This window comes from Hippichthys cyanospilos, chromosome 18 (assembly GCF_059441005.1).
Source record: "Hippichthys cyanospilos isolate Australia breed blue-spotted pipefish chromosome 18, RoL_Hcya_1.0, whole genome shotgun sequence".
Taxonomy (NCBI): Eukaryota; Metazoa; Chordata; class Actinopteri; order Syngnathiformes; family Syngnathidae; genus Hippichthys; species Hippichthys cyanospilos.
In genome coordinates this window covers 2470133-2486085 of record NC_142386.1, presented here as the reverse complement: position 1 = coordinate 2486085, position 15953 = coordinate 2470133, and the positions used below count along the sequence as shown (strand labels likewise).

General features: G+C 46.4%; 3 protein-coding genes across 8 annotated transcripts; all 3 read right to left on the bottom strand.

Moving 5' to 3' along the window:
• Positions 1-230: 230 nt before the first annotated feature.
• On the bottom strand, positions 231-3071 carry txndc15 (thioredoxin domain containing 15). Its single transcript, XM_088441074.1, has 6 exons — positions 2904-3071; positions 1789-2114; positions 1591-1728; positions 887-1050; positions 669-799; positions 231-605 (listed from the first exon to the last, which is right to left on the bottom strand). The coding sequence occupies exons 1-6, from the start codon at positions 2989-2991 to the stop codon at positions 409-411; spliced, it is 1044 nt and encodes a 347-aa protein (XP_088297200.1). The 5' UTR covers positions 2992-3071; the 3' UTR covers positions 231-408.
• A 290-nt stretch (positions 3072-3361) lies between these two features.
• On the bottom strand, positions 3362-7487 carry c18h5orf24 (chromosome 18 C5orf24 homolog). 2 transcript variants are annotated; one of them, XM_088440791.1, is made up of 2 exons: positions 7055-7487; positions 3362-5986 (listed from the first exon to the last, which is right to left on the bottom strand). In XM_088440791.1, exon 2 carries the CDS (start codon positions 5984-5986, stop codon positions 5381-5383), a length of 606 nt encoding a protein of 201 aa, XP_088296917.1. In that variant the 5' UTR covers positions 7055-7487; the 3' UTR covers positions 3362-5380. The 2 variants fall into 2 exon arrangements, with proteins under 2 accessions (XP_088296917.1, XP_088296916.1); XM_088440790.1 differs by lacking the exon at positions 7055-7487 and adding an exon at positions 6263-6939.
• A 186-nt stretch (positions 7488-7673) lies between these two features.
• Positions 7674-15802, bottom strand: ddx46 (DEAD (Asp-Glu-Ala-Asp) box polypeptide 46). Of its 5 annotated transcripts, none has more exons than XM_088440788.1 (23): positions 15654-15802; positions 15227-15403; positions 14854-14976; positions 14691-14778; positions 14417-14585; positions 14086-14357; positions 13640-13750; positions 13403-13568; positions 13199-13319; positions 12768-12943; positions 12575-12696; positions 12422-12500; positions 11161-11243; positions 10925-11089; positions 10602-10764; positions 10328-10521; positions 9934-10071; positions 9722-9871; positions 9291-9521; positions 8403-8621; positions 8172-8316; positions 7988-8061; positions 7674-7907 (listed from the first exon to the last, which is right to left on the bottom strand). In XM_088440788.1, the coding sequence occupies exons 1-23, from the start codon at positions 15668-15670 to the stop codon at positions 7860-7862; spliced, it is 3231 nt and encodes a 1076-aa protein (XP_088296914.1). In that variant the 5' UTR covers positions 15671-15802; the 3' UTR covers positions 7674-7859. The 5 variants fall into 5 exon arrangements, with proteins under 5 accessions (XP_088296914.1, XP_088296915.1, XP_088296911.1 ...); XM_088440789.1 differs by having other exon boundaries at positions 13640-13747; XM_088440785.1 differs by having other exon boundaries at positions 15639-15761.
• Between the last annotated feature and the right edge of the window lie 151 nt (positions 15803-15953).

The window sequence follows — 15953 nt, the reverse complement described above, 5'->3', positions numbered from 1 at the left end:
CAATTAAACGTTTGACTCCGCCCAATATTAGTGGCTAAGTTTTCATATTGAAGTCCTAGGTGAATTGATAACGGGAGAACCACTCGAGTACCTCCAGCGTTTTCAGAGGCCCTGCAAACGGGCGAGACCATGTGGGTTCTGAGCTTGTAGGCCAAACATTTGGTTCCACCCACGTACTGTTCGTATAAGGTAGACGGGAAAAAAAAAATCTGACATTGAATAAGTCTTGGGCTGTTTGACACATTTATAAATCACCAGAGAGGTATTTATTCACAATATTTTCAAACGTGATGTATCATAAGTTCTAGTTGAAATTAAATAGTTTTTTTTTCTTCCTTTTTCTGCCTCCACACACTTGATTAGCGTCCGAAACGTCGGCGAAAAAGAAAGCGCGGGTCGGACCCGGCCTCAGTCCTGATGCTCGTGCTCGTGGCCCGGGATGAGCCAGCGGACGCCGTCGGCGCGAAGGATCCCGTAGGTGGTAAAAGCGGCGATAAAGAGAACGGAGAAGACCAGGAGCCAGTCCACGCCCTTGACGGGCACGGCGGGCAGCGGGCCCAGGTGGTCGGCGGGCGTCACGTTCCTCTGGGGCCCCGCCTCCAAGCCTGCGGACAAGGAGCGGCGGGCGGCGTTAGCGCGGGGAGGGCGGCGGCACGGGGGCTCCTCACCCGTCTGGTTGGTGATGAAGGCGGCCAGCGTGTCCAGGGTTCTCTCGCTGTGGTTGAAGCGAGCCATGGGCTTGGCCCCTTGGAAGAGGAGGATGTTGGGCACCGCCACAGTCCCGAACCGCGTCGACAGGCTGATGCACAAGAAATGATGAATTATGACTTTGACAGCCATTTTGCAAGACGTGGCGCTGGAATTGCAGCGGCTGGGCGGCACTCACCTGCTGTGCTGTGACGCGTCCAGCGCCAGGAAGCGCACGGCGGGAAAGACCCGAGGCAGGGCGTTGAAGTGCGGCGCCAGGCCGGCTGAGAACTGGCACCAGGCCGTGAAGAACAGCACCAGCGAGCACTCGCTGCCGTTGACGTTCAGGAAGTCCATCAGGTCCTGTGGGCAATACCGACGTCAAGTCAGCAAAAATGTTGATCTTTTTTTTTCTTCAAGCAAAAGCAGATTTACGTTAAACTTTATTTTGAATTTATTTTAAAAAAGTGCAATACAGTCTCAAGTTTGAGTTTGAACTGATGCGCAAATGTCGTCTCAGGGTCGCGTAAAGAAAAGAAAGACGTAAGGGCCACGTTAAATTGTAATTTTTTTTTTAATTTCATAAACAATATAAAAATGCAATAACACAAGGGATCACACATTGTTTATATAAAGTTATCAAAAAAAACGGACACGTCAAGGCTTTTGGTCAATGACGATAAGGCAAGTTAGTATTTTTATTTTTTGGTCCACTAGCAAACCTTTTGATTACTTTAAAATAGTATTAAACAAGGTCAAAATGTCTTTTTAGTATATGCCGCGGGCCGTAAAATTGTGGACGGCGGGATGCAAATAACTCCCGAGCCGTACTTTGGACACATCTGAACTGACGTAATCCAAACGTTTGGAATAAATGGCTCATACGAGCTCATCTCACGTCACCTGCGACGCGTTGAGGACGTTGACGGCCAGGGCGTCGGCGGCGCTGACGTTTTTCTGCTCGCAGTTGACCTTGAAAGTCTTGGTGGCCTCGGCGCTCTTCTCGTCGCCGGCCGCAGCGTGGACCATGTCCAGGGTCACCTAAGCGCCCACAAACGTCACAAGGCGTCAACACGCACAACCGAGGACGTCTCCATTTACCTGCTGCGACGTCTCGCCGCCGTCCTCCTCGGCGCCGTCCCCCTCGGCGCCGTCCCCCTCGGCGCCGTCCCCCTCGGCGGGACACTCTCCGCCGCCGTTGTCGCAAGGCGGCGAGAAGCCCGAGCGGAAGTCTTTAACGTTTTTGGGGAAGAGGGACTCCATGTCGGACGGGTGGATGGGCGCCTCGCTGCCCATCACGGCGTCGGCCATTTCGGCCGTCTTGAACTGACGCTTGTGGAAACTCGGATCATCGCCCTCTGAGAATTCCGGGAGGTTTTCGGAGTAGGACGTCGTCGCCACTTCCTCTTCGGACGACTCATCGTGCTCTGTGAAAAATATTAAAATGTAAAAAACGCACGGAAGCTCTTTTGAGGTTGACAATAAATATTTCATGATTTATTTTGCTATACCCTTTAAAAGGTACTTTTTTGATTGCTTGTCCAGTATTCTTTCACCTTCTGCTTCACTAATTCCAGATCTACCAATTCAGGTTGTTTTCTGTCTAACTGGATTCCTGCTATTAACTCAGTAGATAGTGCTAAAGTCCTGTCTGAATTGGTGTCAAGGAAGTATGCCTGAATACTTTAATATTGAGAGGTTTGCATTGTTTAACTTCCTGCTTATTAGCCCTTTTGTGGCATATTATGCATCCTTTGATCCTTACATAAAAAGCATGGCACGTCTACAGCATTGAAATAAGACACTAGGGAGCTGAAATTTCACTCAGATGGTGACAACATGTCAAAGTTGAGCACGACCACTTTGTTATCATAAGAACCAGACAACCCTTGGCTAAAATACTGCGAGAATGACGTGGAGGTAAATGACCAAAAAAAAGGTCAAAACACGGTACAGGCGTTAATGACGTGATGTGTAATAATAATTTAACGAGCTCATTGTTGTGTTATATTGTATTTGTAAAAGGTAGTACAGCATTAGCTATTGGTAGCTATTTATACATTATGTTGTGGACGGTGACAACTTCCTAAAGCTGCTCGTCGTGAAAAGTAACTGATTACATTAAAAATGTGTAAAATTAACATCTTTGTGATGAAACGTGAGCATAAAACTGCTAGCACGACGGCTGCTAGCTAGTGACACTAGCTGTCACTTACCGTGCGACGTCACCGGCGATATGCTCAATGCTAAAATTAATAATGAAACATAAGAAAGTTTGAGATTCGTCCTAACACTTTTCGACATGGTCGTTATAGATTTAAAAAAAAATTGCGTCGCTCCTTTCAAGACATGGTTGAATCGGTGAGTTAAAACGGAACTAACGATATCAGTTTAATAGCGGACACCTTAAAATGTGGCACAGTTTGTGACGTCATTTTTAAATCGCTACAACGCATGCTTAGGAATTAATATCCAGTAATAAATTCATGATTTAATTTTTTTAAAATTCTAAACACTACAGGTTTTTACCTGGCCTATATTTTTGTGGTTTATTAGACATATTTTTCCATCATGTAATATGTAATTCTCAAATATCTAAACAGCTCTGGAAGAAAATGAGTTATTGCTAGATATTTACAACGGCATTATAATTAGGCAATAAAAAGAAACCCCCCAGTGTGTCATTTTTCTTTATTACACAACCCTTGGACATTCCACAACAACCATGCAGGACTAAAATGTGGAACTATATACACAAAGTTGTTTGATGTTTTGTTTCACGGGGGTCACCTTTCGCGCTCAACTTTGTAGATATTTACAAGTCTTGCTTAAATTGATGACAACAGTGAGAGGAAATCAATTCAAACCAAGCACAGTCCATTTATGTCAACATTTTCTACATTTCGGTACAAAATGGCGCCCTTAATGACCAAAACGTATTCATGTTTGTGTCATAAAGTGATCATAGAAACCAAACTGCTAGCAAGTAAAAACAGTAGATTGGACAATCTTTTGAATTAGAAGTCATCAATGATCCATAGTCATTGAAAACATCACAAATGTTTACAGTATATACATTAGAATAAATTAGAATATTATGGATGATACTTACCATACCCCCCAACACACACACACACACATACAAACGTGACAAAATGGACGCCACATTAAAAAAAAAAAAAAAAACTTTTTAAAGTTTTCTCCCTGCATCACTTCAATGTTTCAACTTAACACATGCAAATAAAAAAACTTTCATACGAGAAGAGATACTGTAACGACTAGTGTCAGTTTACATGCATGTGCCTTTAGGAGGCAAACTTGTGAAAAAAGTTTAATTCACTCACCACTTAAGAGTGAAATATTACATGATTTTTACAAAATAATTTTGGTCATTAATAGCTAACAGCGAACGAATAAACCCGAATTAATCATAAAAAATTGTGAATGTGAGATAAAAAAATCAAGAAAGCAGATTTAATTGTCCTTTGAAGAAACGTTTTTTTAACTACGGGGTTCACCATTTCAATTGAACTTTTTATTGCAACCGTATTCTCACTTATTAAGATGCACTTGTGAGAATTTGTGGGTTCAACGTCACGCTTTATAACCACTCGTGATGGGAAGGCGTCATCCAAAAACGCCAGACACATTAAAAAAAAGGCGGAGGAAAAAGAAGGAAAACTAATCTAAAATGAGGAACATTTAAAACATGATTTAGGTACAATCACACATAGTTTTGTTTATACATGTTCTTGAAGTGCTTTTTGTTTTTGTTTTGACTCTTAAAACAGTGGTACTGAAATCAGTGACATGGTTCATTTTCTTTGGTCCACTTCAAAAGCCCCCATTTGTAATGATCATTTTGGATGTAGTTTCAGGGCTTGCCACTAGATGGCAGCATACTAATTTGTTTGACAAATTTGGAAGCAGGTCTGTATTTCAAATTTTACTCTTACATCTTACACCCTCTTTCATCGTGCTTTTTGTGCCTACAGAAAGTAGGTTTCTCATGTATGTTTTTGATGTACATTTATCGATTTGTAAGTGTGAAAATCGACTGCACTTTGTGTTATGTATTGATCTTACATGTTTACTGTGCTTGCATCTTCTGAGGCCAAAAAGAATAAGTGCTGCAAATGTTAAAAAACAGTGCCTTGGGAGGAATAAAATACAGTTTAATAATTTTATGATTTCAATATTGCGATAGGAATGATACAAAGATGAGTCAAGACAGCCGTTATACTGCCACTTCAAAATAAAGTTATTTGGGATTATAGAATAATACTTATTTTGATGTTCTTAGAATTGGCACCAATTTTTAATGTCTTTTTCCTGATGTTTACACTAGATAGGTGTGGCAAGGAAAAAAAGGCCACAAGCGTTTTTTACTTTGTAAATGACATCCTGAAATGACTTAAGGACGCGTTCCAACCGCATTGTGGAAGTGCTCTGGAACAGAACCACTGCATTAGGTTAAAAAAATAAAAAATAAATAAAAAAATCAGCGGACACAAAAATGCATCCGCCCCCCCCCAAAAAAAAGTGCTACATGTAGCCACGCCCGTATCACTGCCACATCAAGCAAATGCCAGAATTGACGGATTGTGTAGAATATTGTCCGTGAGATAATAGAAAAAATACGCAGAGAAAGCTGATTAAAAACAAAAAAAAACATATTGGAAGTGGGATTACCTCACTCGGCAGAAGTCTTGTTGTCCTTGCAGGAAGCATCGCAAAGGATCTCCTTGTGTGCTAGCGGGTACGGGAAGGCGGCCCCGCTGCAGGCCCCGCCGAAGGGAAGTTTGTTGAGGCGGGACAGGCCCTTGATGCTACCGGGGGGCCGGCCGGGGCTCACTTTGTAGCCCGCCGCCCTGGTGGTGCCCAGCGGCCTTCCGGGGCTGGTTTTGAAGCCGGCGGCGCGGGTGGTGCCCAACGGGCGCCCCGTGCTGGTCCGGTAGCCGGCCAGCTTGGTGGTGCCCAAGGGGCGCCCGCGCCGCCCCGTCTTCCCGCCGCCTTTGGTCTTCTTCTTGCCGCCGTCGGCCGGGTCTCCGCTTTTAGTGGCGGCCATCTTGGCCGGCCCCAGGACTTCCTGCCGGGGGCACCCCATGGGCTTGAGCCCGGGGACGGATGGCGTCATGGGGGCCAGGGTCATAGGGATGGACGAAGGGGGCGGCGGGTAGAACTTGTTGGGTTGCGTGGGGCAGAGGTCAAAGTGCGCGGCGGGGTGGTGGCCGTCCTCGGCCAGGCACGAGGGCCGGGCGTTCATGCAGAATTCGCCGCTCGTCACCTGGCGCATCATCTTTGGCAGGGAGGGGGTAGGACAGCTGATTAGATGGGCATGATTCTTTGGGAATGTTTGTAAGAATTTCATCCAGCATGAAAAATGTTTTACTGAATAATTCATGTTGCCAGGCAATTTTCAGGCTTTCAATAGCGAGCTCACTACAAGGAGAGGGCGAGCATTCGGCTTGCTGATGCCTTAACAGGTTGCAGTAGAAAGCGAAAATAAAGGGCTTCACTTTGGTTATAAAAAAAATACTGTTGACGGTAATTAAAAAAAAAAGTATATACTCACCAACATCACCTGAGATGAATCAAGTCCAATGTTAACAATGCAATGCTTCGTACGTTATTGAAATTATTCTACGGAATCCATCTTCTCAGCAATTTGCATGATGCATACTTTATAGCCAACATATTACAGTACATTACTAAATCTCATAACCTGTAGAAAGTCGCAGATGTTGACATGCTTTACGCGATCTCTCGACTTCCCCATACGCTGCTCTATGTTATTTCTGCAATAGTATGCGGAAGGAAATAGTACAACATAAATATGCCAGCACGTCTCAGTGTTTATTTTTACAAGTATGTATGGAATGGCTATGCGTTCCTTTTTTTGTGGTGGTGGTTGATGTAAAAAAATATTTAAGAAATATTACTCAATCATGATTTAAATTCAGGTTTATCAACATTAAAATAGCAAGAAGAGGAACATAGGATTTCCCCCGCTACGTTCTGTGCAAGCACTTTCGACATTGAATTCCATATAGCGAAAGAATGGGTTTCTCGATAACTTCAGTGGCAACATAAACAAGGACGAATGAGCGGTGGGTGTGTGTGTGTGTGTGTGTTATTTGTAGTGCGTGAGACACACACACCCACAAATAAATAAAATTTCAATCAAAACTGCGGGTACACCGCACATCCACTTGCGTTTCTTGGAATTTTTTGTGACGAAACGGCGAGTAGCGCACAATGGTATTTTTTTAATAAGCGTTAGCGCCGATGCTAATAAATAATAGCAGAGATCTAAAGACCACAATAAGTCAAGTGTTCGCACATATTTAATGGCTGAGATTGTTACCTTGGTTTATTGATCTTCTGGCGTCAGCGCGGAAGGAGTTAATGGGTAAAAACATATATATTTTTCATCCCTCAGAGCGCAAAGGGGTCCATTTTTCCCCCCTTCACGACACCGCTTTCTTCTTCTTGCCTCTTCGGGGGGGTCGTCACCGCATCGTGCGACCTTGTTTGCAAATGCCAAGACGTTAAAAAGATCTTTAAAATAAGTCTTCTTCTATTGTATTTTTTTCAATGCTCTAGCTCCGCGGCGTTTGATGAGAAATGCAGCCATTTGCTATTAAAAATTAATAAGCGGCGAGTGATGTCAAGCGCGCATGCGCACAACGGAGACCCTCGGAAAAAAGTCTATGTTGCTTGGGCGACCCCTCCTCCTTCCCCGTAGACGACGCTGCCCACAAATGGCCATTTCCACACTAAATAAAACCATTCATGAACACCACTTATCTCTAAACAAACCGTTTTGTTCACTTGTTATTCTAGATTGAATCTGAACAGCAATCTGAGCTTTAACGCCTATTTAACTCCGTTGATGTAGCCCCCCACTGATGAATAATATACAAAGCAGACTATTAAATAATGTAAAATGCAGTCTGCATTGCAGCCACATATATTAATATAAATGAAAAAAAAACATTCAGATTTATTTGGGGGTTGGGGGGGGTGTCTTCCTCCAATCACAATGCAATTCTTAATACAAAAATCTGCTATAAAACCTGTGGAAGGGTTTCCGAGATGAGATGTTGATTAGAGGTATATTTAAAAAACATAACATCAACAACATAATTATTTGAGAAAGCAAGTCTCCATTACAACACTTTGTATCGTCCTTTACTGGTTGGCTGGTAGGAGTTTTGCTGCAAAAAAAAAAAGAAAAATATTTTTAATGAATAAATGTCTTGAAAACAACAACACAAATCGTTAAAATGCTACTTACTAATCTGATGAGCTCTTCCTTGATAAGACGAGTGATTTCGGTTTTGGCTTTGGTCACAGCCAGCTCATTTGCGCCTAGAGATCATTTGAAATTTAGTCAACGTCAGCTGACATATTGTTGGCTTGTGGAGAAAAGAAGCGACGCGACTGGCAAAAGACGCAGTTAATAAAGAGCAAAGACATACTTTCAATGGCAAGGTAGATCTTGCGCTCTCCCTCCTTGGGCTCCTTGCCCGGAGGGAAATAGGTTCCTCGGATGGTGATGGCGGCCTCCGAGTATTCGCCGATCCTCTGCAGGGCCTCCTTGGAGGTCACCTTCCACCTGGCCGTCTGCCCGAGGAACGCCGCGCGTATGACGGAAACGTGACTTGGTGCCGCAGCGCGTCAAAATATAAGGACGGCGACGGAGGCCCGACCTGCGGGAAGTCGTTGATCTCCAGCTCCTCCTCGTAGCGCTTGATGGTCTCCGACTGCTCCGCCGCCTGCCGCTCCTCCTCCAGCTTCTCCACCGGCGTGTAGTTGAGCTTGGCGTTGATCTTCTCGGCCAGCTGCTCGGCGATGGTCTTGGCCGACACCGACGGCGTCATGATGGTGCCGCCGCGCAGGATGGCGTTGGTGGCCTGCTGCATCACGTCCTGAAAAACGCAACGCGTGGACTACTCAGGGAATGCAAATCACTCCCATCAGGAAGAGGTATAGTAGTACAATGTTTTGGGGAAAAAATAATATTTTCAAAAATATGCAATCGGTCAAATACGAATTATGTAGCATTTTTTTAAGCGTGACATTTGTTTGTAGGGTTAACCCTGTAAGAAACATAAATAAAAAAATGCAAAATTAAAAACAAGAGCAAGTATTTTAAAGAGGACAGATGGTTTTTCTAACTAAAACTGCTGATTTGACAAAAAATATATATTTTTTTAAATTAGAAAAATATTATTTAATACTTTTTTGAAATAAAATATTTGATTGGAATACATGGCAAGATTTTTCAGCAAAAAAGTAATATTACAGTGTCACACCTGGAATGGTATATTAATAATTAAATACTAATCAAAATCAAATAGTAATAGAAACCATCAAATAATTGCCATGATTGAAAAACAAAATCCATTGTTCATCCATGTTCAGATGGGGATTGTGCTACAGAAAAAAATCAATAAAAATAATGGGAAATGAGTTAAACAAAAAAAAACCCAAAAAGATTTTCAGAATAATCGAGGATAGGTTCCCTCCAAAAGCTAGTTCATGTAAAGTCAGCACACGGGCATGGGTGAATGAGCAAGTTTATCCACGTGCGGTACCTGAGCTTCGGCTCCGAGGTTCTTCTGCGCATTGATCCTGAGAGCCAGTCGCTTGGCCATTTCCAGCTTCTGGATGTTCCCGGCGGACGTGGGTCCGAGCCCCGCCAGCCCGCTCAGCGAGCCCGACGAAGAGCCCGAGGATCCGCCGCCGCCGCCCGAAGACGAACCGGACGAGCCCAGGTCCTTCACGCGTTTTTTGGAGTTGAACATGCTCTCAATCTGTTCCTCGATCTGGAAGGGCACGGAAACGGACCATTTTATTGGTTAAAACCACTGTTACACTGTAACCACAAAAAGATCTGTGACTTCTTTTGCCCTGGAAGTTTATCTGGTAATACAATAGTTGACAGGTGTCAAACCCAAGAGGGTAAGCCCGGTTGCCTAATTGTCATCGTGTATGTTCCCCGATGCAAAAGCGTGAAGTTGCTCACATCCAGCGCTCCTTCCTCATCGTCGGAATCTTGCAGTCCCAGCGCCGCCCTCTGCAGCTTCTTCCTCTCGTTGGCCAGGGCGTGCTCCGTCTCGTCGAACTTGAAGCCTTTGCCCGAGAAGCCGCTGCTACTCTTGATGCTCTTCCCCTCCTGCGGCGGCGGCGGATCCATGAGGGAAGGCAAACCTCCAGAATTTGGCCGCTTTGTCTTACCGCTTTCTGCTGGTCTTTGAAGGAGGCCCACAGCTGCTCCAAATCGGGCGGCACGGGGGAACCGGACAGCTCCAAGGCTTTGATGATGTCGCCGGAGTATCGGACCTGTTCCTCCGTGATAAAGGTGTAGGCATACCCCTGGAACGAAGGAGATGACGATGACAACGTGCATCTGGACAAAACTTGACCACACTACAGTGCACGTTTTGCAAGAGTCACTATTAAAAAAAATAAAATAAAAAAACAGAACCGGGTTGTTTCACGTTCCAATTCATTTGCTCTTAATTTGTCAAGCAGAGTGAAGTGCCATTTAGTGGCGGGTTTTGCATTCTTTCTACGTAGAAAGGACAAAAATCCAACGTGAACTACCGAGACTGTTGCATTGGAAACAGACCTTGTTGCCCGCTCGGCCCGTGCGTCCCGCCCGGTGAACGTAGTCCTCGTAGTGGTTGGGGCAGTTGTAATTGACCACCAGGATTAGCTGCTTGACGTCCAGGCCCCGCGCCGCCACCGACGTGGCCACCATCAGGCGACAGGCGCCGCTCTTGAAGTCGCTGATGATGCTGTCTCGGTCGTACTGGTCGATGCCTGTCGAGGAAGACCGGCGAGGGAAGTGCAAAGAAGCCGAGACGGGCGGGGAGGAGGGTGGACACAAGCGGCGGCGGTACCTCCGTGCAGGGACATGCAGGGGTACGAGGCCTTCATCAGCTCTTTGAGGAGCCCGTCGGCGTGCTCCTGCTTGTCTACGAAGATGATGACCGAGCCTCTCTCCTGATAGTGGCCCAGGATTTCCAACAGCTTCAGGAACTTCTTGTCCTCCTCGATCACCAGCTGCAGGGGTAAATAAATAAATACAAGATGAAATTTGATCACCTACCATAGAAGACCGACAGTGCCAAAATTCAATAAAGGAATGTACCATTAAATAATTAAATAAAAGTGTCATTAAATAATTAAACGTGTCATTAATTCAACCACGCCGGACTCTTACCACGTGCTGCTCCACGTCAGAGCAGACCACACTGCGCCCGCCCACCAGGATCTCCAGCGGCTTGACCAGGATCCTCCGTGCCAGAGCCTCCATGGCTCTGGGGAAGGTGGCGGAGAACATCACCGTCTGCCTGTCCGGACGAACGTTGTCCACGATGCGCATGACCTTGCCGCAGGAACGACGGTGTCACAAATAGGCGGAAAGCCAGCACGCCCGATTGCGGTCGGGGCGCCCACCTGCGGCTCGAAGCCCATGTCGAACATTCGGTCGGCCTCGTCCAGCACCACGTACGTAGCTCTGCGCAGGTTGGTGACGCGACCTACACGTCAAGGCGGAGAAGCGGGAGTCGGGTCTCAAAACCTCGCACGTGAAGCTCATTAATTCTGTGTGACATATCAATGCGCTGTGGACTAATTTAAGGTGGCGAGTTTGTCAACGTTTTTTTTTTTTTTTAAGTGGCTCATTTTTGTCTATCTCGTCAGGTCTTGCGTACCATCTTGGCGAGGGACCTGAAAAAGTCAGAAAACAGCCTCAAGATACAAAACAAGAGATGGAGCCCCATTCAAGCATTATCTGAGCGTGCGCCTGCCTTCTCACCTAAAGGAGGGCAAAAAACATATTGCAGATTACCGCGCATGTGTGGAAGCCACAAAACCACCGGCGCACTTTTCAAATCATATACACATTTGCAATACGGCGGCGCTCATCTCCGCCGCTCGTAAGGCACTAGGCGCACCTACCTGCTTTTGCCCTGATCTTCAGGAAAACACATCACAGGCTTGTTGAGAGCACTCATCTCAAAAATCATGGCGACAGTTTAGTAAAGAGCCAGTGATTTGAGCGATACGCGGATGTGCAAGTTGATCGGGCAGAAAGACAAAGAATGGCTTTAGTGGGTGCCTTTGTTCCATCATTTACGGTAATTCGCCCAAATATGCTTCCAAGCGCTGCAGAGTAAAATCCATTTTTTATGTGATATTGTTAGATACTAATTTCTTGCATTACCTCCAAGTAATACATGACGACAATGTATGTTTTGTAAATGTTACGTCAAGTATCTGAGGACACTTTTTTTCAGTGTCCTCGGGTCTATTATTAGGTGTGCCATAAAATGTGTGGCTAAAAAAAACCCTGCTCATAGAAATGGTTCTCAAATGGGGGTACGTGAAGGTGCTTCATGGGGGGATTTGACCAGGGTTTCTTGTAACGCGAAATTTTACAGGTACCAATGCTGTATATTGTAACCTATGGGGCTTGCATGCGTCTTCAAATGTTCATAGTTTGATTAAAAAAATAGAAAGTCCATGAATTTACAAAATTTGTACCACTGCGATATTTACATGCATATATCTTTAGTGTCGTTTGACAAAACCAAGGAATAATTGACCGTATATGAGTACCACAAAGCCACCACACTAGACAGAGGGGAAAGATCTAGACCAGGGAATGGGAGAATAAAACAAACAAACAAAAAAAAAAAGTTCAGCAATGACTCACCGCTGTTGGCGCCCAACATGTCAATCATCCTTCCGGGCGTGCACACGATGATCTCAGCTCCTCGCTTCAGCTCGGCAATCTGGCGTGAAAAGACGGCGGCAGGTCATTCGCGCGGCAACTGTACGGCGCTCGCCGGGCGGAGCTGACGTTTACCTGCTCGCTGATCCCCGTGCCGCCGTACACGCACACCACATTGAGTGCCAGCGACTTGGAGAACTTCTTGCACTCCTTGGTGATCTGTAGGGCCAGCTCTCTCGTGGGCGTCATGATCACAGCTGGAAGAGAACAACGGCACATTCCCTCCATGCTTTGGTCGCAAGGCGTGTACAAAAGGGGCGCCTCTTACCGATGGGCCCCTCGGCCTCCTCCAGGGGGCGCTGGTCCATGATGTGTCGGAACATGGGTAGGAGGAAGGCGATGGTTTTGCCGCTGCCCGTCTTGGCGATGCCGATGAGGTCTCGGCCCGACATGATGGCGGGGATGGCTTGGGCCTGGATGGGGGTGGGCTTTTCGTAGCCGTGCCTGAAAAAGGTTCAAACAATTCCAGTCAGCCCAGTCCTGGAGGTGGCGTGTATCCAAACTGTGGTGTCTAGACAATTATTTATTTATTTTTTTAATTTTAAGGACATAATTAGGGATGCAGATATGAAAAGTGGGCGGAGTCAGCTGAGTAACACGGTGCCAGCGAATGAGCGCTTAGCGCTGTTTGACTGCGAGTTGTTCGAGCTTTTTCTGAGACACAATTATACGATTCATCTTTTCAGCATTGAGACTGACTTCTTGAGGGCATTGAGGATCTTCATGGACACGCCGCACTGCACCCAGGTCTTGATGGGCTTGGGACAACCTTTGCCCTTCACTGTGATACCCTCCAGTTCCATCCGGTACGCGTTGACCTCTGGAACAAATCATGGACGGTTTAGAAGCAAGGAGACGCGTTCCGTTCCTGGACTTCAAATAGGCGTCGTTGCCTGGACGGACCCTCGAGGGACATCCTGGCCAGATCGGGGACCTCCACGTAGAAGTTCTTGCGGTAGGGCTCGTACTCGATCTTGCCGTGGTCGACGGGTTCTAGGATCTTCCTCTGCTTGGTCTGGTAGCCCGTCAGCGCCGTTTGCAAATCGACTTCCTCCTCTTCCGATGAGTACTGCGTGACACCTTGCAAATTTGAGCTTTCTTCAAGCTCGACCGCTAAAAAAAAAAAAAAAGAAACTTTACCTCCATGGCATCCTGGTCGTTTTGCATCAGCTCGCCCTTCTTCTTGTGAGTTGGAGGTCCTTTCTTGGTTTTAACCACTGTAACCACTTTGGTTACCGTTGCTCCCTTCTGCTGATAAAAATAAGTCAATAATCAAATCAGAAAGCGACGACAAGCAAATTGCTGATTCCCCTTTTCTATGAAGAACACTCAAACTGATCAAACTTGGACTCCCAATACAGTAAGACATAGGTCCCCAACCGGTCCACGGCCTGGTACTGGTCCGTGGTTCAACTTTTCGGCCAGCACCCGAAACAATGAAGGTTTGGAACTGATTTAGTTTATCCTTTAACTGTTAACAGTTCATTCATTTCTGCTGTCTTTGGCGCCGCCTCTGGCCACTGTTGATACTACATTTTGTAATGAAGATGGACGGTATGGCTTCAGTGTTAGGGCGTTCCACCCACCTTGTCGTTTCCTTTGACACCTCCAATGTTGAACTTCTTGACCTCCTGCTTGACCTCCTCCATGTAGGCGTCCAGTGGGTCAATGTCGTCCTCGTCGTCCGGCTTCTCGGCGGCAGCGGCGGCGACGGTGGCCTCCGGGACCTTCTGGCCTTCGTCCATCTTCTCTTCCTTTACCTCGCCCTCTTTGGCCTCTGCTTTGCCTTCATCGCCATCCTTCTCCTCCTCTTCGTCCTCATCCCCTTCCATGGGGACAGGCGTGTCCTCGTCGTCATCTGTAATGACGCCATCCGCGTCAGGACCCGCCCAGGTGTGATCCGTGCCGCCGGCTTACCGTCGTCATCCTCGAGGCTCCACTTCTTGCCCTGCTTCATCTCCTCCAACTCCTTCTTGATCTCGCCGATGTTCTCGATGGCCTTCTTGCGCTGCTCCTCGCGCCACTTCTCCACACGCTCCTTCCGCTTCCTCATCTCCTCCTCCAGCTTGTTCTGGTCAAAGTCCTGCTGCAGGGGGCACACATGACACTTGCTTTGTAGAACTGCAGCAGGGGATTATTTTGGGAAAAGATTGGTATCTTTGTCGCTGGAGCTGTTTTTCATTAAACTTACATCCTCAACTTTCTCCTCTTCCTTTTCCTCCTTAATCTTCTTCTTGTCTGATACAAGATCTAGGTTTTCTTTCTCCCTGCTCTTTGACCTGTAAAACCAATACAACACAATTCAAGCTTGCTGTAGGGATAGCTCAATATTTCGGTTGAGAAGGAAGGCCGACTTTTCATCAGTTTTCTTGCTCTTGCTGGGGCTAGATGAGCGCGACCTCCTGGTCCGGCCCCGGCTGGTCGACCTCTTGCGTTCTCGGCTTTTGGTCCTCCTCCTCTCCCTGCTCCTGGAGCGTCTGTGCAAAAAGAGGACATTGTACGGAAATGTTAATTGCATTCAAATGTAGAGCTGCTGGAGGGCCTGTACAATCACCAAGAGTGAGCATAACCAAGCAAATGGAGCTTGTTGATCTTTTTTATTGAATTTATGATAACGTAACCACAGCAACATCTGGTGATAGCATAATGATATAGACCGGATCGATGGGCGACGACTAGACGGTAAAATGTGCGCGTCATTCATTTCCAGGTGGCGTTGGAACTCACCTGGCTCTCTTTCTGTCCCGGGAGCGAGAGCGGGACCTGGACCTGCGTCGGTCCCGGCTCCGCGACCTCTCCCTCCGGCTTCGGTCCCGGTCGTCCTTCTTGGAGCGCTTGTCCGGAGAGCGACTCCTCGAGCGGCTACCGGACCGCCGCGGAGATGACGATCGCTTTCTGTAATGTCTGAACAACAGCAAAAAATTAGTTTCATCTAACTAATTAATTTTCACTCAACATGAATATCTGGTTCGCCGGGGCGGGGAACTTTATTAATATGTGAACAAAACTTGCTGGGCAATGTTTGGCTGAAGTGAAACAACACCGCCGCAGTTAGCATGCTAACGTTAGCTTTCGAGAAGATCTGGTTAAACAGCCGCGCGGGTTTATTCTAAATAATTTTTAATGAAACGAAACATACAGGCTTCGGACGTACCGCGACTCGCGACCCATTATAACGCCGCGAAGTTGAGTCTTGAAACAAGTCCCAATGAGTTGCCGTCTAATGTTTGACGTCGATGGAGGGCTTTCACGAACTGTGCCTATTTCCGGTCAAACATCTACGTCACCAAAGTGCGACAGCAGTTGTGGACAATAATTGACGCGATTTGTAAGGGCGCCACCACGCGGCAGGTCAGATTGGCGTACTCCAAAAAGGTGCTTATATTTACTTTTTTTTACCCGTGCATTTACTTTGGACAAAAAAAAAAGTGTATTTAGTGTCAAAACATCATAA